Raw genomic sequence first — 25305 nt, forward strand, 5'->3', positions numbered from 1 at the left:
GGATATATGAATTCATATAAAATTATAAATTATCATAAATAGGTAACATAACGGGTTAATCCATTTAGTTGAACACCGATAATAAATATGATGTATGTAGGTGTATATAAATCAATATATAGAATTTCTCTCACCTTTAGCATATATTTGCAAAGAAATTATAGCTTTCGCTTCTCCATGACAATTTCGAGCGATCACCGAATACGTTCCGGTAAAGTCGAGCTTCGCGTGAGGTATTTCCAGTCTGTATTGAGGACCGTTATCCACCAATCGAAAATGAGGCGCGTCCCTATAATAATCGGGCTGCAAATACGACATAGCTATTATATATTATACATTAGAACGTTGTATGTATCTCGTTGTGTTAGGTAATATTATTTTACAATCCATTACCAATAATATATATACTTAAGAGAAGAAATAATAAATCGTCGTAACAAAAATTATTCCCAAAGAAAAGATCGGTCGCACGTATGTGTATGTATTTCGCTCGTATATATATATACGTATGCGCGCACGTCGTTCGAACGTTAACGAAAAAGACAAAGCGTTACGTCGAAAGACGAATACTCGCCTGACCTCGAGCATCGACCTCGACCTAGATACCAACGCGTTTCCGCGATTCCCACGCCTACGCTCGAAAATAAAAAAGAAATGTTTTAATAGTTACTCCATTCGTAAGACATACGAGCACGTATAATTCGTGTAGATTTAGTGACGACCTTTAATTGTCAAAGGTACGCGGGGTTAAAACTCAGCGTGAGATGTTTAAAGAGAGGAAAAAAAAGAAAAGAAAAGAAAAGAAAAAGAGACGACAGTAGTCCTCTCGTTGAAACTCTAGTCCATATAGGGAGCGAAAGTCGATCGGATCGTTCGAGACTGATCTTGTTATGCCTATGACACAGACACAAGTGCCAACAAGTGAATATTTATTTCTTTCCCATTGCTAATCGCCTTTCTCTTAGTTTTATCCATATATATTATATATATATTTATATAAATCCTCACAATTGTAATCGTAATACGTGCATAAACGCATAAAGTTGCGTTATACCGATAAGTAAGTAACTAGATAAACTCACCCTCATGACATTATAAATATAATTTGTTGAAATACGAAAAGGAGATAGAATGGAAAAATATCGATGGATTACGCGATAATGCTCTTTCGTTAAGAAAAGTGTATCGATCGATCCGTATCTCATTGCGATAAATGAAGTTTTCAAGTTTTCTAAGGCGAGCTGTTTCTTGACATAATGGACCTTCCGAGACCCATCCGTCTTTCACCTGTCTATCGTGCACCAACGTGACGCGCTTCGCCTACGATGAAATTTATGCGTACGACACTTCCCGTTACGGAAGAGAGACGCCGTAAACTGGTTGGTGCAAGGACTCTCTATAGGGTATTACATGTATATCGGTGCGAGATCGGCGCAAGAAACTTGACTTTGTGCCCTTCTATCGGATCAAATCAATTTTTCCGGAAATTCTCTGACATATATCGTACAATTCGTCAGGATAGTTTATTTTAATACCATATAGATTAAGAGGAGCCCTGCTTTCGCCTTATCCCTAACAGAAATAATTCAATCCTGAACGTTACAATTTTACCCTCTTAATATAAATAATTATAAGTAGTTTATAATAGTTGTTAAGAGTGGCGATTAAAAAACGAGTCGATCTTTTTCTTTTAACGTTCGCACCGTTAACGTAGTCGTTAGCTAAAAAGGAATGCTCGCTGAACCTATGTATGTATTTGGTGGCTTGGCTCGATGCGTCGCACGTTCTTGCAGTTACTACGCGAGAGATTAACTCGCGAGACTCGGCCAAGTTTTCCTCGAAGTATATAGATTCGTTCTCGAGGAATTTCCTTAAGAGAGACGATGAAAAGGCCTGAGAATGAGAATGACTCATTACGACTCGTACGTTAGGACGAGTTTCCTAAACGTTCACTGCTCTTCTTTTTAATCGTCACCGTTCTTGAAATAATTACATTATTTCTATAGAAAAAGAGTTAACAATGACAAAATTATTAACAAATTGCCTGCCGATTTTCAGATCAGATTTCAAATATCACGAGAAAATGTTCTTATCCATCGATAATACCTATGGATATTATTATATATAGTATTATATTTATTTATGTACCTACGTGCTTTGGAAATAGGATACTTTGTCATTTTGAAGCCGCACATGCACATCAAGTTGATATTTATAGCTCACATTTCTTTTCACGAAATTCCATATGGAAAAGTATCATCCTTCCGGATAAAGAAGACGATAACGTACGACAAATTTCTATTCACTTTTTTCACTTTTTCAATGGCAAAGAATACGTTTTTATAATCGAGACAAATGTCAATTCGCTAAACTATTTGCGCGCGCGCGCGCGCGAGAGAGAGAGAGAGAGAGAGAGAGAGAGAGAGAGACAGGGGGATAGAGAGAGAGAGAGAGAGAGAGAGAGAGAGAGAGAGAGAGAGAGAGAGAGAGCGACGTACATATGCGCTCGTCGTACGACGACGATCGACAGTAGGCTATTCATTGGCCAAAGTTAAACACCGACTGTTTTACCGTTCGTACTTCGCGGTACCGATCCATCGGCGAAGAAAGCCAACTTGGATGACGAAAAGTGGGGACGGACGATGCCTTCTAGGTAACTAAGTATTTACACTCTTCTCGATTATGCAGATATTCGTTTGACGTAAATACTTTGATGCTTCGACGTTTCCTACCTTCCTTTCCCTTCGTGCCTTTTCCTTCCGGTCTTTCTCTCGAGGATGAGGATAATCGTATATCATACGACACGATTCTCGATACTTCGATCGTGTCGAAAGAATCGTCAGAACGCAACGCAACGAAGGAGAGTTCGCGTAACAAAGGGAACGACGAAAGCGCACAAACGTTAGAATGAAATTTATTGTAACCAAGTCCTACGTCACGGATAATACTTTCGATATGCCTAATTTGTATTCTCCTTGACTTTTTATTAACGTTAACGCCCACGTACACCTATCCATTTCTGTATCTCTTCGTTGAAGAAGAAATAAAAATCGTTGTGGAAGGCTTTCCAATGAGAACAAGAAAAAAAGGGAAAAAGAAAGAAAAATCTTGGACGGAACATTAGAATTACATTGAAATTCCATTACCCATTTCATATTTCTAGGCGAGGAACAAGAGGAGGAGAAATCCTTTATAATTGTCAAGGGAGCACTTTTCGGCTTCTCGGAGTTTCCATCGAGCTTGCTTCCTCTTTCGTTGAATAATAAATTTCTCTTCTTCTTCGTTCCATCTTTGGGCTCCTCGTTTAACCTAACGTAGCACGTACTGTTACCTTTTAAAGAGGCGACGCGAAATAAATGCCGTTTCCCCCAACGCGACGCATATAATACCTGACCCACTATGGGCATAATGCGGTATGTAACACTATCATTTCTTTCTTGCTGTCACCTTGACCTACATCCGTGATCGATGCAGCATTAGGGACACGTCATTTTCTGGGATTGCAAAATGAATTTTGCAATTACTCCCCGTACTTGCATATCCAACTTGTAAGTCCAGCTCCTTTAATTAGCTATCTTGTAACGCTTTCATTGTAAAGGCATTGTAATTGCAAGAACGAATCCCTCTATTTACGAGGTGTAAATGAAATAATTACCTTGAGAAAATCGCGCAACCAGATAACTTCCGGTTTAGGATCACCAACGACCTCGCAAAGTATAATGACCGTATCTCCTTCGAGGGCCTCGGTTGATAAAGGTTTCGTAACGAATAGCGGCTCCTTCGAATATCTGCGAAACGTCAGGACAGAGAGATAAGTAAGTTAAGTTTTCTCAGAGATCAAACGTAGAGACAATCAAAGATATTAAAATTAAATATATTTTTTACGCACGGCACATCGGGAGAAGCAATGGTCACCGTTGGCAATCCTTCGATAAGAGATTCAATTTGCTTGTCGTTCGCAACGTCACTTCCGACGATAACGTTGACTCTCGTTGATGTCTCAGCACGGCCAACTTCGTTGACGGCGGTACAACTGTACATACCAGCGTCCCTGCTCGTAACTTTGGCCAAAGATAATTCGACTGTACCGTCGTGGCTCAAGGTCATGATAGTTCTTCTACTAGGTCGAAGACGCAATCCATCGCGGTGCCTGATAAGAGGAAACACGAAAAAAAGAAAAAAAGAAAAAAAGAAAGCAAACTCGAGAGTTTCTCAATAAATTCGAATTTGTTTTTCTAAATAACGCGCGGCAATCGATTTTTGTTCGCTCACCATACTACGCCCACGCTAGGATAAGCCTCGATCTGAGCTGACATTCGTAATTCGTCATTTAATCTTACAGCATAGACTGCATCCAGGCCATAAAGAAATTCAGGGGCAACGTAAGCACGAATTCCTTTATCGACTACGAGGATGGATCGACAGGACACCGAACCGTGGATATTTTTTGCCGTCACCATGTAACATCCGGAGTCCTCGAGCGTCGAATGAATTATCTCCAGAGTATGAAAGTTGGAATCGTCGTCCCAAAAGACGTGACGTTCTGGAAAGAAAGAAGAAAGAAGAAAAAAAAAAAAAAAAAAAACAAAAAAAAGAAAAAATGAGTATATCTATTAGTCGTTATTTAATTTTCCACCTTAGTCTCTTACCGTCTTGAATAATTTCAACGGCGTTTTTAAACCAAGTTATCTCGGGAGCAGGATAACCCATAATTTGGCACGTTAAGCGTACGGGATAGGTAACCTGAACCCGTCTATCTCGTAATCTCATGGCGAATTGCGGTGGCCTTTCTTCTCGCTCATCTCCCAAAATTCTAATGTAAGAGAAAATAATTGCCTTTCTCGTTATTCTCTTTTTCCTTATTCTAATACGGAAATTGTTTATTAAATAAAACGAACTTGTATTAATAATACCTAGATCTAAGTTTTTCATCCGCTTCGATGATCTTCGGATCGGTGACGACGAGTACTCTAGCGAAAGATGACACTTTACCAACTTTATTCGATGCCTCGCAAATATATCTGCCTGAATCATCTTCCTCTATCGTATCTATGGTAAGAGAGGACCTTAAACCTCTCCTACCGATGGAATATCGCGAATCGTTGTTAGGATCAATCTCGGCCGTTTCCCGATACCATTTGATATTTATATTTGGTTCTCCACGAATCTATAATTTTTAATAACGATCGATATGACAATGAAATGAAATATAATAGATAATGAAGTATAATAGATATTTTATATTTCTTAAGAAAAGTCCCACCTCGCATTCCAATTTGATGGTCGAGCCCTTAAGAGCCTTCAACTGGCCAGGGAGAATTTTGATGAATTCTGGAAGATCGACGACTTCGCTGACCGTGAAGGAATTCGACGTCGTCACGGATTCACCCCATCCATATCGATTTCGCGGGGTTACGCGAAATCTGTATTCTCCGCCTGGACGGAGATTGAACGCATCTATGGCGTTTATCGGTGTAATGCCCAGCTGATATGTAAAGTGAGAAATAATAAAATAAGAGGCATCGACTAAAGTAATTATTTTACTATACCTCGACCCAACGAGCACCACCGTCCCCACCCATCAACCATGCGTCAACCTTATAGGCGATGACCGGAGCTGGTCCTCTTCTCTCGGCCTTGCCCCAACTCAAGGACAACCAATTTCTTCCACCATCGACGACAACTGGCTCGCTGCTGATTGGTCCAGGGACATCTGGTGGCGTGAAAATATTTGTAAATCAGCGTGCTTTTTCGAAGTACAATTCGAAGAACAATTTCTCTCTCTCTCTCTCGCTCTCTCTCTCTCTCTCGCTCACTCTCTCGGTCTACTCTACCTCGTTGTCCGAATAAATATTCTATAAAATCGCTGATCAAACTATCCTCGCTAGTCAAAGATCGTTTCAAACGAGAGCTCGGTAATTCGAGGTCATCGTTCAACGCGATTTCTTTATCTTGATTCCTCATTCTTCTTACTTTAATATCATCTCTAAATTTTTACGTTATACGTAAAAAGAAGGTTTTATTTCTTTTCAATTAAATAGTTAGATATTTTTCTGGGTGAAATACACAATTTATACGTATTCTTTGGGGGAAAAAAAAAAGTAGAACAGAGACGAGACGATCCGCGTCTCGATGCCGACTGAATTTCGAATTTGTGGAGATACAGAGAAGTAGGTGGGGATAAGGAAATAGGTAAGGGAGGTAAACGAAAATAACCCAACGGGAGGTGTTCCTCAAATTGTGTATGTAGGTGGTCGTATCAGTTTAATATTTCTCGAAAACATTTAGTAACATCCTGAAACGTCTTCGTAAAGGTTTACATTCCTGTCGTAATTTTCCTTTATCATTGTTTAAATTTTAATAACGGCATCGTTCGTGTAAATTATTTTTTAATCAGTAACAGCTCGTTTAATCGACAGCCATGATATATTGCATCTAGACTTAAGCTGCCTGTGGTTGCTTAATCGCTGGCTTTTGCTACTCAAAGCTTATATAGCTTCTCAAAAGAGATATGTACTTTATAAAAGATTTTTCTCCCGCCGAATGTATCGAGACAACAAATGTACAATTATATTTATGAACGTAATCCTTAATCAACATTCGGATATTTTCAAAGCGTACCATAAATGGACCACCTCCTGATCAAATTGATTCTGAAGTCATTCCAACTTCCAATGTCAGTAATTCTGCTCGTCCTTCGTGATAAATCAGTCACGCCGCCGTTATTCGTCGGTGCTAGAGATATATGTAAACGCGCGTATGTAGGTACATATTTACGATATTTAATAGTTTTTATATAGTTAAAGATTTGAACAGTCGTTGCACTTGGCATAGATCCAGTGTCGTATGGAAGTATATAATAGATCTGGCTGGTCTCTACTTTTCTATTAAACACTTCTTTTCTCACTTTTTAATAGGCAAACTTTAAACTCATATATCATTATAGTACTCGTATATTAATCGATCGATAATCTCCGGGAAAATATGTTCTTCCCTTGTAGATACCGATAATGGTATTATGCGCGTGAAAATTGTAGAGCGTAAATAAAATCTCGATCTTTGTTCGTGAAACTGTAATGTTAGTTGCTTTTAAGGTAGCGTTTAGTTCCCTTTTACTTCTTACTTCTTTTTCTGATCAGTTCAAAGACTGATAATACAATATGTTGGATATATATAAGCAGTCAACCTAAATATCTACGTCATTTTGCAAAACACTTTAGCCCAGGGACTACTTGGAATAAAGCCAAACGACCCTGGGCCAAGTGTACTAGCAAGTGTACTCGCTGTAATCGCTGTTAGCGTTGTCGCATCGCTCTACTCTAATTATAATTACTCGATTATTCATCGGTTCGATCATTGTTATTATCAGCCATTTTACTTTTACTATATATGCTTTTAGCGTCCGTGGTTAAAGAAGTTAAAGAAGCAATAAAACGTATCGTATTAGCATAAGGTCATCATCGATGTGTTATTAAATTATTTTGATTTGATGGAAGTATATGTATATTAGAAATGACTATTTTGTAGTAAAAATATATAGAACGTACCTTTAACGTAAGACAATTCATCCTCGTTTTGAATGCTTCCTGCGTCAGAGCGACCCCAGTCGCCGGGTAACGGTGTTAGAGATCTCGCTCTTTGCTTAATCTAATCATCAAGAATTTCTTAATCATCGATCATTTCTTTTATCGCCTAATTATCGCCTATTTAATTTTATTCGTAATTAAATCGCGCACGATTTACCCACCCAGATCGAGAAGAAACTCCTATCGCATCCATATCGATTCTTCACCAAAATGCAATAAGTACCTTCGTCGGATGGTATAGCTCTTTTCAAAGTCAATCTAACGTAGTCATCGATACCTTCTTTGTACGATCGCGGACCATCCGTAATATCTTTTATACCTTTCATCCATGTTACTAAGATAAGAGAACGTTTATATCAGAATTTATATCATTATGATGTAAAACTAAGGAAGGAACTTTGGAATTAGTTTAGGATAACGTTTAATGCCATTTGGAATAATTATTGTTACCTCGAGGTTTCGGAACACCGGTGATCCTGAAAGATACACTGACGTCTTCCCCGATAGCCACAGCGATTGATTTTTCCGATGGTCTAGAAACGAACATTGCCGGTTTTCCACCATCGATCGCCCCAGGTGATATTATTTCGATCGTAGCAGCTGTATCAACGTATCCGTAAGCGTTCACCGCTCTACAGATGTAAGTGCCTCTTTCAGATTCCGTCGCTTCAGGAACAATCAGAGTATGTACGCCAGATTCTGCGAAGGTCTTTGCCTTTGATATTGAAATCGGTTCTTTTCGTTCTCCGTGCAACCATCTAACTTCCGGCGCTGGCATTCCTGTCAGCAAGGAGGGAGATTCAGAAAATGAAGGTCTCTTTTCCTCGCATCAACTTTACACGCTATCCCATCCATTAGCATCGCAACGATTAAACGTTAAGACGTTAAAAAAAGATGTCTTTTAATAATTCTACCTTTGACTTCGACTTGAAGAGCAATAGTACCACCGGTAGGTACACTGTGGTCGCTTAAGAAATTCGAAAAGCGAGGCCTCCTCGACGCTTCGACGTCCTCCTCCGTGATCCGGCCACGTTTACGAGGAGATCTCTGATCTCGTCCTTAGAAAGTGATAAATTGTCTTTGCGTTAACATTTCTGATTTGCCAACGTAGATCAATAAAAGAGAATATACAAAATTTTTGTGCCAACCTTCAAAGTGTACAATATGCGACATTTCAGTGGATTGGATTTCGTTCGTCGCTCTGCAAACGTAACGTCCACTGTCCGAAGTATCGGGATTCGATATTTCCAAACGATGAATACCATCGTCTAAATACTTTCGAGTATATCTACCACCGTCGAGGACTTTTCCATCCTTCAACCAAGAAATCGTAGGGCATGGATATCCACGGACTCGACATTCTAACGCCAATTCGTGATTAGAATGCCGATATGTGTCTGAAGCGAATTAGAATACAATATTTATATATTTCTTTCACTGGCATATGACAAAACGGCTATTATTGTTCGAAGGAAAAGGGATCGTTTGTTGTACCTTTGATGGATTTCGTGAATGTCGGGGGTGATAATGGTTGCACAAAGTCTCTGTAGACTTTTAAAGTTGACTCGGTCGACGTGGATCCGTGAATATTTTCTGCGACACAGGTATATACGCCGGAGTCCTCGACGTGAGCTTCCTTCAATTCAAAATAAGCCATGCCATTGTCGAATCGTGTTTGATATTTATTCGACGTAGGAGATAATTCTTGGCCATCCTTTCTCCAGTAAACGCGTGGCTCGGGGTTTCCCAAAACGGTGCACGTTAATCTCGTTCTCATACCTTCGCCCACTGTTCTGTTTGTAAGTCGCGTACAGAACGACGGTTTCTTTCCTTTATCTCGCATGATACTCTGTCCGTAAAGAAATATATTATTATTATTATTATTAATGTAAACAAGTAAATATTTGAAATAAAACGAATAGATACGTATATGATAATACTACTTACATCGAAACTAATCGTATCGAGATCATCATACTCGATGTGAGAAGGAATCTTTATTCTACCACATCTAGGAGGCTTACTCGATGAGCTATAAGAAACGGTAGAATCGGTGTCGCCCATGTAATACTCGTCGTATTTTAACAAGCTGATCGACCTTGCTCTGTTGATGCGTTCTTCTCTTCGTCTTCTTGTTCCATAATAAGACCCAATGTCGTACAGAGATCTGTTTAACGAGCTCTCGTGTAATTTGTAGTCCATGTAATCGTCGATGCTTCTTCTACCAGAGGAAGCAAGAGATTCTCGCCAACTGTACGATCTGGATGAGTCCGAAAGAGTCGAGTCTAATTGTAAGTCAGAATCAACGCGATAAGATCTGCTTCTTCGATCGGGAGAGATTCTCGATAATCTGCTACTCCTACTTCTTACGTCGTCTAAGCTTTTCAAAAATCTATCAGATTCGTTCTCCCTTAATCTCGACCAATTCTCATCCCTCGCCCTATCTCGTCGTCTTTTATTTATCGCGGATAATTCCTCCTCGTGTCTCCGCCTCAATCGATCCTCCTCCTCCCTGAGCAATCTCGCACTTTCCTCGCGTCTAACTTGCCTCTCCTTCTCCCTTCTGTTCCTCCTTTCTTCCTCTTCTTTTCTCATACGTCCAAAATCTTCCTTTCTCAGTCGTTCTTCGGCTCTTTTACGTTCCAAACGTTCCATCTCTTGCATCTTTAATCTTTCTTCTCGATCCTTTCTACTTCGCTCCGCTTCTTCTTTCCTTTTCCTCCGCTCCTCTTCCAATCTTAATCTTTCAGCTCCTTCTCTTCGTAACATCTCTTCCTCTTCGACCCTTCTACGTTCCTTACGTTTTCGCCTTCTCTCATCTTCTTCACTTTCCATTATTTTTTCTTTCTCTTCATTCATTCCGTGTTCCAATCTCATCCGTTCGTCCTTCGACTTCATCTTTCCTTCGCCCTCTATTTCCCTTTCTATCTGCTTCATTTCCACCATCCTTCTCTCTTCCTCCCCATGATTCAACTCATTTTCATCATCCTTCCTTTTACGTTCTACCTCCTCGTTATTCAATTTTTCAGCTTCCTCATTCTTTCCACCCTCCTCCTTGAGCTTCAGTTTCTCACCCTCTTCCTCCTTCTTACGTTCCTCCTCCTCGAGTTTCAGTTTCTCCACTTCCTCCTTCCTCTTACGTTCCACTTCCTCGAGTTTCAGCTTCTCAGCTTCCTCCTTCTTCTTACTCTCTTCTTCTTCGAGTTTCAGCTTCTCAGCTTCCTCCTTCTTCTTACGCTCTTCTTCTTCGAGTTTCAGCTTCTCAGCTTCCTCCTTCTTCTTACGTTCCTCCTCCTCGAGTTTCAGCTTTTCGGCTTCCTCCTTCTCTTTACGCTTCTCCTCCTCGAGCTTCAATTTCTCAGCTTCCTCCTTCTTCTTACGTTCCTCATCCTCGAGTTTCAGCTTCTCAGCTTCCTCCTTCTTCTTACTCTCTTCTTCTTCGAGTTTCAGCTTCTCAGCTTCCTCCTTCTTCTTACGCTCTTCTTCTTCGAGTTTCAGCTTCTCAGCCTCCTCCTTCTTTTTGCGCTCCTCCTCCTCGAGCTTCAGTTTCTCAGCTTCCTCCTTCTTCTTACGTTCCTCCTCCTCGAGCTTCAATTTCTCAGCTTCCTCCTTTTTCTTACGTTCCTCCTCCTCGAGTTTCAGTTTCTCAGCTTCCTCCTTCTTCTTACGTTCCTCCTCCTCGAGCTTCAATTTCTCAGCTTCCTCCTTTTTCTTACGTTCCTCCTCCTCGAGTTTCAGCTTCTCAGCTTCCTCCTTCTTCTTACGTTCCTCCTCCTCGAGTTTCAGCTTCTCAGCTTCCTCCTTCTTCTTACGTTCCTCATCCTCGAGTTTCAGCTTCTCAGCTTCCTCCTTCTTCTTACGTTCCTCCTCCTCGAGTTTCAGCTTCTCAGCTTCCTCCTTCTTCTTACGCTCTTCTTCCTCGAGTTTCAGCTTCTCAGCTTCCTCCTTCTCTTTACGCTTCTCCTCCTCGAGCTTCAATTTCTCAGCTTCCTCCTTTTTCTTACGTTCCTCCTCCACGAGCTTCAATTTCTCAGCTTCCTCCTTTTTCTTACGTTCCTCCTCCTCGAGTTTCAGCTTTTCGGCTTCCTCCTTCTCTTTACGCTTCTCCTCCTCGAGCTTCAATTTCTCAGCTTCCTCCTTCTTCTTACGTTCCTCCTCCTCGAGTTTCAGCTTCTCAGCTTCCTCCTTCTTCTTACGTTCCTCATCCTCTAGTTTCAGCTTCTCAGCTTCCTCCTTCTTCTTACGCTCTTCTTCCTCGAGTTTCAGCTTCTCAGCTTCCTCCTTCTTCTTACGCTCTTCTTCCTCGAGTTTCAGCTTCTCAGCTTCCTCCTTCTCTTTACGCTTCTCCACCTCGAGCTTCAATTTCTCAGCTTCCTCCTTTTTCTTACGTTCCTCCTCCTCGAGCTTCAATTTCTCAGCTTCCTCCTTTTTCTTACGTTCCTCCTCCTCGAGTTTCAGCTTTTCGGCTTCCTCCTTCTCTTTACGCTTCTCCTCCTCGAGCTTCAATTTCTCAGCTTCCTCCTTCTTCTTACGTTCCTCCTCCTCGAGTTTCAGCTTCTCAGCTTCCTCCTTCTTCTTACGTTCCTCCTCCTCGAGTTTCAGCTTCTCAGCTTCCTCCTTCTTCTTACGTTCCTCATCCTCGAGTTTCAGCTTCTCAGCTTCCTCTTTCTTTCTTCGTTCCTCTTCTTCAAGTTTCTGTTTCTCAGCTTCCTCCTCCTTTTTACGTTCCTCATCCTCGAGTTTCAGCTTCTCAGCTTCCTCCTTCTTCTTACGCTCTTCTTCTTCGAGTTTCAGCTTCTCAGCTTCCTCCTGCTTCTTACGCTCTTCCTCCTCGAGCTTCAGTTTTTCAGCCTCCTCCTTCTTCTTACGTTCCTCATCCTCGAGTTTCAGTTTCTTAGCTTCCTCCTCCTTCTTCTTACGCTCTTCTTCTTCGAGTTCCAGTTTCTCAGCTTCCACTTTCTTCTTACGTTCCTCTTCTTCGAGCTTAAATTTCTCGGCTTCCTCCTTCTTCTTACGTTCCTCATCCTCGAGTTTCAGCTTCTCAGCTTCCTCCTTCTTCTTACGCTCTTCTTCTTCGAGTTTCAGCTTCTCAACTTCCTCCTTCTTCTTACGCTCTTCTTCTTCGAGTTTCAGCTTCTCAGCTTCCTCCTTCTCTTTACGCTTCTCCTCCTCGAGCTTCAATTTCTCAGCTTCCTCCTTTTTCTTACGTTCCTCCTCCTCGAGCTTCAATTTCTCAGCTTCCTCCTTTTTCTTACGTTCCTCCTCCTCGAGTTTCAGCTTTTCGGCTTCCTCCTTCTTCTTACGTTCCTCATCCTCGAGTTTCAGCTTCTCAGCTTCCTCCTTCTTCTTACGCTCTTCTTCTTCGAGTTTCAGCTTCTCAGCTTCCTCCTTCTCTTTACGCTTCTCCTCATCGAGCTTTAATTTCTCAGCTTCCTCCTTCTTCTTACGTTCCTCATCCTCGAGTTTCAGCTTCTCAGCTTCCTCCTTCTTCTTACGCTCTTCTTCTTCGAGTTTCAGCTTCTCAACTTCCTCCTTCTTCTTACGCTCTTCTTCTTCGAGTTTCAGCTTCTCAGCTTCCTCCTTCTCTTTACGCTTCTCCTCCTCGAGCTTCAATTTCTCAGCTTCCTCCTTTTTCTTACGTTCCTCCTCCTCGAGCTTCAATTTCTCAGCTTCCTCCTTTTTCTTACGTTCCTCCTCCTCGAGTTTCAGCTTTTCGGCTTCCTCCTTCTTCTTACGTTCCTCATCCTCGAGTTTCAGCTTCTCAGCTTCCTCCTTCTTCTTACGCTCTTCTTCTTCGAGTTTCAGCTTCTCAGCTTCCTCCTTCTTCTTACGTTCCTCATCCTCGAGTTTCAGTTTCTCAGCTTCTTCGTTCTTTTTCCGTTCCTCTTCTGCGAGTTTTAATTTCTCATCATCTTCCTTCTTTTTACGTTCTTCTTCTTCAAGTTTCAGTTCCTCAGCTTCCTCTTTCCTTAATCGTTCCTCTTCTTGGAGTTTCAGTTTTTCAGCTTCCTCCCTCTTTTTACCATCTTCTTCCGCGAGTTTCAGTTTGTCCACTTCCTCCTTCTTTTTACGTTCCTCCTCCTCGAGTTTCAATTTCTCAGCTTCTTCGTTCTTTTTCCGTTCCTCTTCTGCGAGTTTTAGTTTCTCATCATCTTCCTTATTTTTACGTTCTTCTTCTTCAAGTTTCAGTTTCTCAGCTTCCTCTTTCTTTAATCGTTCCTCCTCCTGGAGTTTCAGTTTCTCAGCTTCTTCGTTCTTTTTCCGTTCCTCTTCTGCGAGTTTTAATTTCTCATCATCTTCCTTCTTTTTACGTTCTTCTTCTTCAAGTTTCAGTTCCTCAGCTTCCTCTTTCTTTAATCGTTGCTCTTCTTGTAATTTCAGTTTTTCACCTTCCTCCTTCTTCTTACGTTCATCTTCCTCGAGTTTCAGTTTGTCAGCTTCCTCCTTCCTTTTACGTTCCTCCTCCTCGAGTTTCAGTTTCTCAGCTTCTTCGTTCTTTTTCCGTTCCTCTCCTGCGAGTTTTAGTTTCTCATCATCTTCCTTCTTTTTACGTTCTTCTTCTTCAAGCATCCGTTTCTCAGCTTCCTCTTTCCTTAATCGTTCCTCTTCTTGGAGTTTCAGTTTTTCAGCTTCCTCCCTCTTTTTACCATCTTCTTCCGCGAGTTTCAATTTTTCGTTCTCCTCTATCCTTTTGCGCTCATCTTCCGGGTCTTTCACTTTCTCAGTATCTTCTTTGTTCGCGCGTTCTTCTTCCTCGCACTTCTGTTTCTCAATTTCCTCCCTTTGTTCTCGTTCTACCTTTTGACGTTCGCATTTCTCAGTTTCGTCTTTTCTTAGATTATCTTCCGTTTCCTCTTTTTCCCGTGGTTGTTCCTCACTTTCGTTATCTTTTATTTTGTCGTCTTTCTGTTCGTCCGTGTCATTTTGCTGACTCGATTCTATCCTAAGGTCGGTCATCCAAAGAATTTCTCCGGTTAATAATTTATCGCGCAAATCGTTGAGACTATTGTGCAGATTACGAAGGGGCTTTTCTAGTGTCTCTAAACGTTCGCTCGTCACATCTTCTTTCTTCATTCCTTGTATGGACGCAATAGTATCGTTCAACGTATCGAAATGTTGAGATAACGGTTGAAGGATCGTCTGATGCTCGCAAATATCTGTAAATTGTGGATCTGATCGTTGGGTGTACTCCTTTCTAACGAAAGCAATGGATTCATGGATTTTACTTAGCGACGCCATTATCGGTCCCCTTTCGAGCGTACCTTCTTCTTGTATCTTCACCATACATTTCTTCAAATCTTGAAGAGTCTCGTTGAACACTTTTAATTTTTCGCATTCAGCGCTTCTGTCGATATTAGCTCGTCCAATTTGATCTCGTATCTTATGTTCTACGCTCTCAACGGACTCGTTAATACCTACAATGGCGTCTATTAGCTTGATCGATAGTTTCGTCATTTCTACAGATGGTAACGTATGCCGATGAATTGCCGTTGGATTTTCTTGATCCGTTGATATCGTTTCTAATGTTGCACGAAGATTTATTAATGGTTTTTCCAAGTTTCGAAGATACTCGGTCGGGCTATCCTCCACCTTTAAAATGGACCGTTTTAATTCGACTAACGGCAATCTCAAGGCACTTATAACGGTTTTATCAACTTCCGAGCCATATAATGGATCGGCAAGTGGTTTGTCAATCGCCTGTTCCTCCACGATAGAAATGCATCTCTCCAAATTTGAAAGAGACTCGACGATTACTTCGACGTTTGCTTCCTCTTGGCCGATATTTATGTTGGCTTCGTCTCGTAGAAGAGAAAAGCTGACGGAAACGGCTTTGAGGGGCTCGAGGAGCGTCATCAATGCTTGATATTCGATCCGACGTTCAAGGGGCATCATTTCCTCTCGAACGTTCGATATCATCGATATGATACCTTCGACCGGTTCTATCAACTTATCAATGATAATTCGGTCCTGCGTGGTAATTTTACTTGGTTCGTTCACTTTGACCGTGTCCGCTTGAATGGCGGTGACACGTTCACAAATTTCGCCTATCGACTTTTCGATCTCTTGCAAGGTCGTGACCGCCACGCATTCCTTCGTCGTCCAGTTGGCTTTAGACAATTCTTGAGGCAAGGGCTCAACGTCCGGCGATATAACTCGTTCTTCCAGCACCATAATGCACCTTTGAAGATCGAGCAAAGGTTCGGCCAGTACACTCAACAATGCTAATTCATTCTCAAAGGGACGTTCCTCCTGTAAGGTTTCGATGGGCACTTGATCCTGAATGATCGCGATCGAATTGCAAACTTCTTCGAGAGGCTGTACGAGAGGATCGATCGACATCGCCGGACCTCCATCTTCGCCGAATGCTTTCTCTCTCGCCGATTCGATAGCCAGTTTTTCCTCGATTACCATAGCGGCGACGTTTTTCAGTTCCAACAATGGCTTCGCAATGGAGTTCATCAGGGTAGGATCCTCTTTCGGGATCATAGGCGACGTCGTCTCGGTCGTCCTTCGTTCTTCGACGATCAACGCCAAGAATTCTCGCAATTCCTCGAGCGGCTTCGCAAGAGTCCTCAGGATCGCGTCCTCTTCCTCGGAAAAGGGAGAAACAGCCTCCGTGGGACTTTCAACGGTGCCTTGGTCTATCGTCATCGCTCGCGTTACCTTCACGGGAGGAGACTCGTCTTCCGCTACGTTCGCCCAAGTTTTCAACGAGGATGCACCTTCGGACATTGTGTCGGCCGCAGTCTCGAAGATCGCTCGTTGTTCATCAATTACGGCAATTCTTTCTGCCAATTCGTACAAGGACTTCGCAAATGTCTCCAACGCATTTACGTTTTCCATATCCGATAGTTCGTGCAAATTGTGCTCGGCCGCCATCTCTTCAACTTTCTGAATGGCCGCTATGGAGGCCCTTAATTCGACCAACGGCTTGGCCATCGTTCGCACCAATTGCGATACATTTTCATCGCTCTTAGGCGCGCTCTCTGTTCCTCCTTCTAACGTTACTTGCTCTTGTATAGTCGCCAAACTTTTGTCCATTTCTTCGAGTATCGGTGATAGGGACAATATTTCCGCGCCTTCCTCGCTTTCCGGGAGATCGGCCGTTTCCTCCTCTATGATCGCTCGTTCTCTCTGCGTAGCAACAACGAATATCTTTTCCAATCGTTGCAACGGATCGACGAGTGTACTCAACAGACTTACGGGCTTCGTCTCTTCCGTGCCTTTTAATTCCTCGGCTTCGTAAATTTTACCTTGTTCGATCGTTGCTATAGATTCTTGCAAAAGGCGAACCGGTGTTATAACGTCCCCGAGCATCGCTACGTTTTCCTTTAACGGCGTCGTTCTACCGGATACTGCAGCAAGCGCTACTAAGACTTTCGGTTCGAGAAATATAACGGTACAGTCTCTCTTAACTTCCTCTATGGCCTTTGCCAAATTTTGCAGAACCGAGATCGGAACGTTTTCGATGTATGAAAGCCGTTCGTTGGCATCCTTTACGCCGATCGACGAACGACGAACTATCGCTATGGACGTTTCGAGATCTTCCAAAGATTCGACAGCCTTTCGCATTAACGAGAGACTTTTGGTATCCTCGAACGAAGCCAATTTCTTCTGACCGATCGCAAGGCATTCTTGGGTACAATGTACGAACGTTTTCAAGTCTTCTAATGTCGTCGTTATGGACGATGATTCCTTAAACGGGACGTCTAATCGTTCGTCAAGAATCGAGAAAAATGTATTTTCCAATTGTTCCAACGGTTCGATCCATTTGGTTAATGCAAATGCAATTCCAGTCTCCTCCAAAGTACCCGTTTCTTCGATCTCTGACTTTGCTAAATCCATGATTGCTTCTCGCAACTCCTGAACGGGCGGCGTCGTCCGCACGTATTTCGCACATTCTACGTCCTTCTTATTATCTATCGACGGAACATGACTTTGATCCTCTTCGATCACTTTTTGCGATTCGACGTTCCTATCGAAGAGCTGTCGCAACGTCGCAGTTGAAGTTTGTAATTTTTTCAGAGACAACTCCACCGTCGCAATCTCCAAAGGGATCGAGGCGCACGTTATCCCTTCTTCGATCGTAGCTATTGATTTTTCTAATTCCTCGATAAGCGATTTGACGTTTGCTCGTTGCGACGGCCCTTCTCCTGAGCTTTCATCCCGCGCAATTGTGGTCTCGAACTGTCGCAGCGACTCTTCCAACTCTTCCAAAGGATGGACCAACGCGACTTGTCCTTCCTTCATTTGCGAAAGAGATCCTCGTAATTCCTGGATCGGTCCGATGACATTCTCGATGTATTTAACGTAAATACTTTGGATCGAGATCGAGAGAGGCTCTTTTTGCTCGATCGTAACGCCAGCGCGTTGTTCCTGAAAATCTTGATTAGCTTCTAGAAACATTGTTCTATCGTTGCCTACGTCTTCGGCTTCGACAATCACCGATCGTTGGACGTCCGTCGTACCAAGCGTCGACGATTTTTCTACCTCGTCGATTGGCGTAGAAGCATCTTCGTCTTCTCTGACCTTCCCCAGAGTTTCTACAGTTTCGCGTATTATCTCTTCCTTCGTTGGGACATCATTCCGTTGGGCCTCCCCCTTCGGACTTGGTTCTACGTTGGCAAAGAGCATTTCCGCGGATGGTTCCATTTCGTTTGCTCCTTCGATTTCGGCCGGTTTCGCGATCGTTACCGATTTCACATCGTTATCGATAGAGCAAACGGTTTCTTTAAGAATGGAAATGATACCGACGAGATCCCCCATTGCCATTGATAATCCCTTCCTTTCCTCCGTCGTTAATCTCGATATTCCTTCGACTTGCAGTACTGCCGAAAATGATTTCTCTATCGACTCCAAAGGGTTCGCGAGATTTCTCAGAGCTAGGAGCGATTTTTCTTTGAGTTCGGGTACAAGATGTTCCTGCGTCAAAATAAGAATACTAGCCGTAGCTCGTTCCATAGTATCCACGGAATTGATTATATTTGAAAATAGCTCTTCGGAGTTGGAGTATGCGGAAAATGCGGGCGAGCAACGTATGGAAACGCTCGTCGCTCGTAAATCATTCAGTATCTGTATCAAAGCCGTTAACTCTCGTATTTTTCTATTTTCTTCCTCGGATTTAACGGTCAGCGGTTCCTTCTTCGCCGAATTTATAAATTTGGTTAACTCTTTCATAGGGGCTTCTAGCGTTCTCATGGTCGTGACTATTCGTTTGATTATTTCCGCATTTCTATCGACTTGTACGCTCTCAGGCATTTCTGCGAATTCCTTTTCTACACTTTCAATAGCTTTCGCCGTTTCGGCGCCAGCGTTTATCACGTTACACGTTTGTTCGTCCGGCTTAACGTCCTTTCGCGTTAACGCATTTTCCCCTAAATTTCGTGATTCGCTCGAATTTCGAGAAATCGATTCATTCGTCGGCATTTCTCCGTTCGACGTATCTCCTCGGGGCGTATCCAAGCCGGCCGGTAAAGTTTCTTCGACGACCTTCATTGCACTTTCTACTTCCTCTTTAGTTATTTGAACGATCTCGTCGACAACGACAGTTTTCGTCTTCGGACTTTTCGATTTTGACTCCTCCCCGTCCTTCGACCGATGTTCGACCGATTTCTCGGATATTCCCGAAGAAATTTCTTTAGCCTCTTCGCTCGGGATTTTCTCGATCGTCCGAATTTCACCGGAATCATCTTCTTCGACTATATCTTTCCGTTCCAATTTCATTTCATGACTTTCTCCTTCCCTCGGTCCTAACGCCAATCGATTTTCATCCTTTACTTCTACCCTAATAGCTCCGTCGCGTCCTTTTTCAAACTTTTCATCGATCCGCTCTTCGAGCGTCAACTTTGTCCCCGATTCATCGTTCTCTTTAATAACGCTTTTGTCGACATTAATCCCACTTGTCTCTTCTTGTTTCTCCGATTGAAATAATCGTTGTGATCTTGGTTCTCGCCCGATTCCTTCGTCAGGCAAGCTCATATCCCGGGGTATCGTAACCGACTGCGATTCGTTTCCAACATCTTCCTCCTGCTTAGATCTCTCGATATCTTTGACCTTATTATCTCCTATCCCCTTTTTCCCTTCGTCCTTCTCAGGCCGATCTTCCGTCTTCGCTGGAACTCTTTCTCCCTCTGGCGCGCTCTCGTCCACCTTACGTTCAATCACGGTCGTTCCGACAATTTCTTCCTCGTATTCCTTGTCCATCGTCGATTCTATTATCGGTCCCGTCTCTTTTCTACCAACCGTCATATCGCGAATGCCCTTTATGGAAGTTTTAACGTTCTCTAAAACCTCCAAGGCAGCAGAAAAAGTCTCTACGATGGAGGAACCTTCGGACGCGCCCTCGCCGATTAAGCCCGCTCGATGAGAGGACAATGAATGTGCCAGATCGGCGATCGAATCGGCCAAATTTTCAAGCAATCCTAAGGAGGCGCTTGTAAATGGCGGCATTACGCCGTTCTCTATGCTCTCCTTCAGAGCACCGAGCGCCGATCGGAGCTGATTCGTCGGATATAAAAATCCTTCGACGATGACTTCTTCGTCGACGAACTGATCGGATGTTAGAGAAAATTGAGATCGGGACAAAGATATTTGTTTCTTAAGAGGCTCCAATGATTTCGCGATAATCCCCTGAGGCGATTTTTCCGTTCCTTCCTCAAGAGCATCGATCGTATCTCTCAATCGATTCAACGATCCGATGAAACAATTCTGAAAATGTATGCTCGTGGTGCTCGGTCTTGGCGTGTAATCTGTCCTTTCCACCTGACTTCGAACGGACAGAATGGCATCGTTCAAGGATATCAACGGTACCTCGAAAAAGGCATCGTTCTCGATGGTTTTTATTTTTTCAAGAATATCGCATATTTCGAGCCGAAGTTCCTCGACGGCTTTCAAAATGACATTTTTCCTTTCATCGAGCAACGCCACCACCGGAACTAAACTTTTACGGCTACTTTTAACTACCGATAGACAACTGAGAAACTCTACCAACGGGCCGGTCATCTTCCTCATCTCCTTTATTACCTCCTTACGTTGATCGGGGATTCGAGTTTGGTGGGAGCTCGTATTAACGGCTCGTAGTAACGAATCTATCGGTTCTACGAGAATTTTCGCAACGTCTTTTTCCAATGTCTCCTCGGGTATCGTTTCGAGGCCTCTCATTTGTTCCTGAATACTTTCAAGCGGTTTCGATATGTCCCGTAGATATCCCAAAATCTCTTTCCTCGAGCTCACTTCTTTCATAGCAATGGGTATCTTAGCTTTCGTCTCTTCCAATACACGAATAAGTTGCTCGAACTTTTCCCTCGAACGATCGTTACCGCTTATTTCCATACTTGGTTGCAGAATATATAACTCCGTGTCTTCTAATGGCCGTTTGAGACGATTCAAAATCGAAAGCTCCGCGACGTCTAATTCCTCGGACGTATTAAGAGCTTCCTCGATCATAATCAAAGGTTTTAATAAATGATTGATCATCGAAAGTGGTTCGCCCGTAACGATCTCGTCGCTACTGGGAAGAACTTGTTCATCGTAATCGGACAAGGCCATTCGTACCGTCGAGATCATCTTGCAAAATTCTTCAAGGGCAGTGCTCAATTTTGTTTGCGGAATCGTCATTATTCCTGTCGTAGGCTCCTCCAAATCCTCGATAATGCCGGTAACTTCCAATTGAACGTTTTCAAGCATTTTAGATAGCGAAGATATAAAGTTCTTCGTAATTATGTCGTCCCTCGGTCGCACTTCCCAGATCGCGCTTCGATCACTTCTTTCTTCATCGAGCTCGATCCTAGCCTTGCCCGACTCTTCCATCTCGACGATGCCATCGGTTTCCCGAGTCACGTTCAACGTTTCCTCCTCGTTATTATCTTCCAACGTCTGGACAACCTGCCGTAGCTCCCTTTTATAAAGGGCCTCCTTGATGGAAATAGGTATCTGATTCTCTATCTCCTCGACGATATCCAAAATCAAACGAAGCGATTCCTCAGCCGCGTGATCCTCCAAAACGCGCGTTACGGTCTTCAAAAGGTACCTCATTGGTCGGCTCAACGTTTCCAGAGCGGAAAGATCTTCAGGCTCGTGGTACATTGCGATGGCATTTTTCAATCGCATCAAAGGTTCCCGTAGTTCGGCCAGCGCCTCGATCAGGGTCCGATCGTTCGGTGGCTCCGAATAAGACGTTTCTATGGCGATTCTCGTGACGTCTCGTTTAAGTTCGTCGACCGATGAGCTTAGACCGGACGCTTCTGTACTGTCCTGCTCGTAGGACATAGACGACAGCCAACCTCTTATGGGATCCAACGAACGACTTATGGTATCGGCCAGTAAACTCGACGATGCCTTTTCCTCGCGGCTTATTATCGTCGATTTATTACCCTTTCTCTTTGACGTTTCTTTGGCAATTAAGATTACGTCTTTTTCTATTTCCTCCAATAGCTCTAACAAGGGAATAATTTCTATCGACGACTTGGCAACCTTCGCGATATCCTCCATCAGTCTTTTCAATCTACCGATGGGATTTATCAAATCGTTCAATATCACTTCTTCCTCGGCCTTGTGATCTTCGGTCAACAATGCCCGTTGCAAAATCAACAAAGGCTTACCCAATCTCGTCACCTCCTTCGCTATCTTCTCATTGTCCTTTGGTGTTTTCATGGTGGCAATTGCTACGGCAGAACTCGCGACATTCTCCCGCAATGCCTCGATGGAATTGGCCAATGACGACGAAACCGTGATTTCCCTTTGCTTCTCCAGGACCGACGTCAGAGAATAATTAATGCTACCCAATTTTTCGTCAACATTGAGATCTTCCAATTGGCGATCGTAAATAGTTTCCATTGCGATTTCCTCGGGCACCTTCGGTATTACCACTTGAATTCCCTTCAATATCTCCAAGATATTTTTCGCTTTCGTTTTTATCGATTTGACGGCGACGTTCGACGGCGAAGGAGCAATTAAAATCATCGTAATAGCGTCTTGCAATCTTACAATCGACGTCGATAACCTTTCCTTCAACGTGCCCATTCCCGCCAAAGCGCTTTCGTCCTTCGACGCTAGCATAACTCGAAGATCCAACAGTGGCTCCTTGACGTCCGCCAGACAATGAAACATTTCGCTTTCCTTCGAGGACATGGCCGCGCGCGCCGCATCGGATATACATTGTCTTAGATCTGTCAAGATCGACGAAAAATCGTGCGTCATGAGTATCCGTTCTTGAACGGTGCCACCGTTTACGGCCGACCTAATATCCTCCAAGTCCTGAATGGCTGCGCTCAGAGTCGTCTGTATCTCTATCAACGGATCAAGAAGTTTTTCCGAGAACGTTGCCGCATCCCGAGCCGACGACGATCGCGTCTTTTCGCTTTCTCGATTTATATCGTGTCCTTGAACAATATCGTCGATATTCGAGCATATCGATAGGATCGGTTGCACGACCGACGAGAGATTTAATAGCGATCTCGTGGCGACGGTCAATCGACTTACGGACGGAGCTAAAAGTTTCAAGACGTTGGCCGAATCATTGATGGTCGAGGCGTCCGTTAAGGCATCTCGTAAAACATTCAATTGTTCTTCCATACCGAGCAACGTTTCGACGGCATTTACTTCCTTTCCCTTTAGACATAACTTTTCATACGTCCCCTTAATTTCATCGAAAACGGCCGCGAATCGAGGATCCAACGAGCCGGATATCGTCTCGTAAATTTCAAGAGCTTCCCGAAGGGCCAATCGCGTGTCCTCAAATACGTACTCGCTTTCTTCGAGATAGCTATTGTCCGATCTTAACGCATCGTATTCCTCTGTTTTCTCCTCTATCCTAACTTTCTCTTGAAGATCGAGAATATCCGCGAGTGCATCGTTCACGGACTCTCTTAAAGAGATTATTAATTCGGCACGACGTTCCATAATAACGTCACCCTTACTTTCATATTTTTCTAACGCGACAGTCAACGTATCCAGTTTGGCCTTTAATTCCCGAGTAGGGTGCAATAGCCGATTGGTTAGCCGAGAAACTCCGTCGTTTGGACGTCGTTCGATGCTCGATTCCGTCCAATTAATCGCTCCGACCGTCTCCTCGATGGATCTCGACAGAGACTCTACGAGGACCGTATCCACCGTCTCTATCGTACCCGTCATTGGATTTACCGAAACATCCTGCAAGAATAAGTTCAACGTGTTTACGAGCTTATCTAAAAACGATAGCAATTGGATCGGTTCTCTTTTCTCCTTGGAAAGGCTCTTCAAACTTTCGTCCAGTCGTGAAACGGCACGGGACATTCGAAGAAAAGACACCGGTTTTTCGCCTTTCGCTTTGCCAGTCAATTCGTACTCGATTTTGGTGAGACCCATCAGAATCTCGTCGACCGGATCGGTCAAGGACTCTAGAATCTTTATTACGTCCTGTCTTTGGCCTTTGAAGCTTCGCTGACTATCTATCAATTCGATTCCACGAAGAAGTTCTTCGGTTGGTCCACCGATACTTTCCAACAGAGATATCCTTATCGTTTGATCGAGCGACCTGTCCTCCGTATTTTTCAAAGCTTTAGCTTCTATCGAAGATACTTCCTCGCAAAGGGTCTGAATTGGCCTTACGATTCCCTCCGAAACGACGTCTCTCGATCGTTCCTCGCTTTCGAGCTCTAAAAATTTATCATAACGATCTATGTCGACTAAAGAATCGCGAATCGCGAGGACGGGTTCTGTCAATCTTTTAATTTTATTTAAAATACGTTCTTTATTGTTCTTCGACGGCGACTTGTCGGATTCTATCGTTGAGACTTTTTCGGTGTCGTTTATCTTGCCAAACGAATCCTCGACGTCGACTCGTGTATCGATCGATTCGATACGCCGACAAACTTCATCCTTTTTATCCAATACCTTCTTCTTCTCCTCCTCCTCCTCCTCCTCCTCCTCCTCCTCCTTCCTCTTCTTCTTCTTCCTCTTCTTCTGCTTCTTCTGCTCGCCATCCCCCTCCTTGGGAACGTCGAGATCGGCCATGATCGATGACGCGGACTCCTCCGACGTACTTTTTTCTTTCTTTACTTTTCTCTTTAGCGAGTGCCTCTTCTCCTTTGCCTCGAGATCGTCACTGCTAAAAGGCGTTTTATCGCCGCCAATGATCTCCTCGTTTTCTCGAATCGCTGATTTATTTTGTTTATTTTGTTCGGAAATAGAAAGTCGCGCGGACGACAGGGCGTCGGCGAAGGTGGTACTGTGATCGCTGTCGTCCAATCTTTCCGAGGAGAGCGGTGATATCGGTCGATCGTCGTCTTTTCGTGCGCTGTGAAAACTCTCCGATTCGTATCTCTGACTTCTCTCCTCGCTCTTCTCTTCGCTTTTGGACGAGGACCGGCTCGTAGATTTCTTTCTTGGCGGTCTCATCGGCGGCTTCTCATCGCCTTCCCAGGTATATCTGGCCGATCTCTTCAACGACAAGGATTCCTCGTCCGGAGATGAGAAGACCCGAGTCTGATCGTCCATGATCGAGACATCCTCGAAATCCGCTTCCGTCCTTAGATCGTCGCCATCCTCGGCGCTGACGAAATAATCCGGTGAAACGTCGATCACTACAGCCTCCATTAAAAGATTACCGGAGGTCGAGCTCTCCTTAACGAATCTCATTGGTGGCAATTCGATAACGTTGTGCTCTACAAATTATTCCAATTTTATCTTCTACTTTCCAACGACTTACCGTTATTGTCTTTTGTCTTTCATTCTTTCTTTA

General features: G+C 43.4%; 1 protein-coding gene across 6 annotated transcripts in view; it reads right to left on the minus strand.

The window, feature by feature from the left end:
- Positions 1-25305, minus strand: part of LOC124949324 (titin homolog) — a 44074-nt gene that overhangs the window by 10389 nt on the left and 8380 nt on the right. For 4 of the 6 annotated variants that reach the window (XM_047494204.1, XM_047494205.1, XM_047494207.1 and 1 more), the window contains 15 exons: positions 9534-25228; positions 9081-9435; positions 8735-8983; positions 8501-8644; positions 8037-8366; positions 7748-7920; positions 7548-7647; positions 5550-5713; positions 5264-5485; positions 4914-5167; positions 4650-4813; positions 4273-4543; positions 3890-4150; positions 3656-3788; positions 135-303 (listed from right to left, as the gene is read on the minus strand). In XM_047494204.1, the coding sequence (XP_047350160.1) occupies positions 135-303; positions 3656-3788; positions 3890-4150; positions 4273-4543; positions 4650-4813; positions 4914-5167; positions 5264-5485; positions 5550-5713; positions 7548-7647; positions 7748-7920; positions 8037-8366; positions 8501-8644; positions 8735-8983; positions 9081-9435; positions 9534-25228 (18684 nt within the window). Of the gene's footprint in view, positions 1-134; positions 304-2435; positions 3562-3655; positions 3789-3889; positions 4151-4272; positions 4544-4649; positions 4814-4913; positions 5168-5263; positions 5486-5549; positions 5714-7547; positions 7648-7747; positions 7921-8036; positions 8367-8500; positions 8645-8734; positions 8984-9080; positions 9436-9533; positions 25229-25305 lie in introns of those variants that run through there. The other 2 variants (XM_047494206.1, XM_047494209.1) reach the window with 2 other exon arrangements.

The sequence above is a fragment of the Vespa velutina genome, chromosome 5 (assembly GCF_912470025.1).
Source record: "Vespa velutina chromosome 5, iVesVel2.1, whole genome shotgun sequence".
Taxonomy (NCBI): domain Eukaryota; kingdom Metazoa; phylum Arthropoda; class Insecta; order Hymenoptera; family Vespidae; genus Vespa; species Vespa velutina.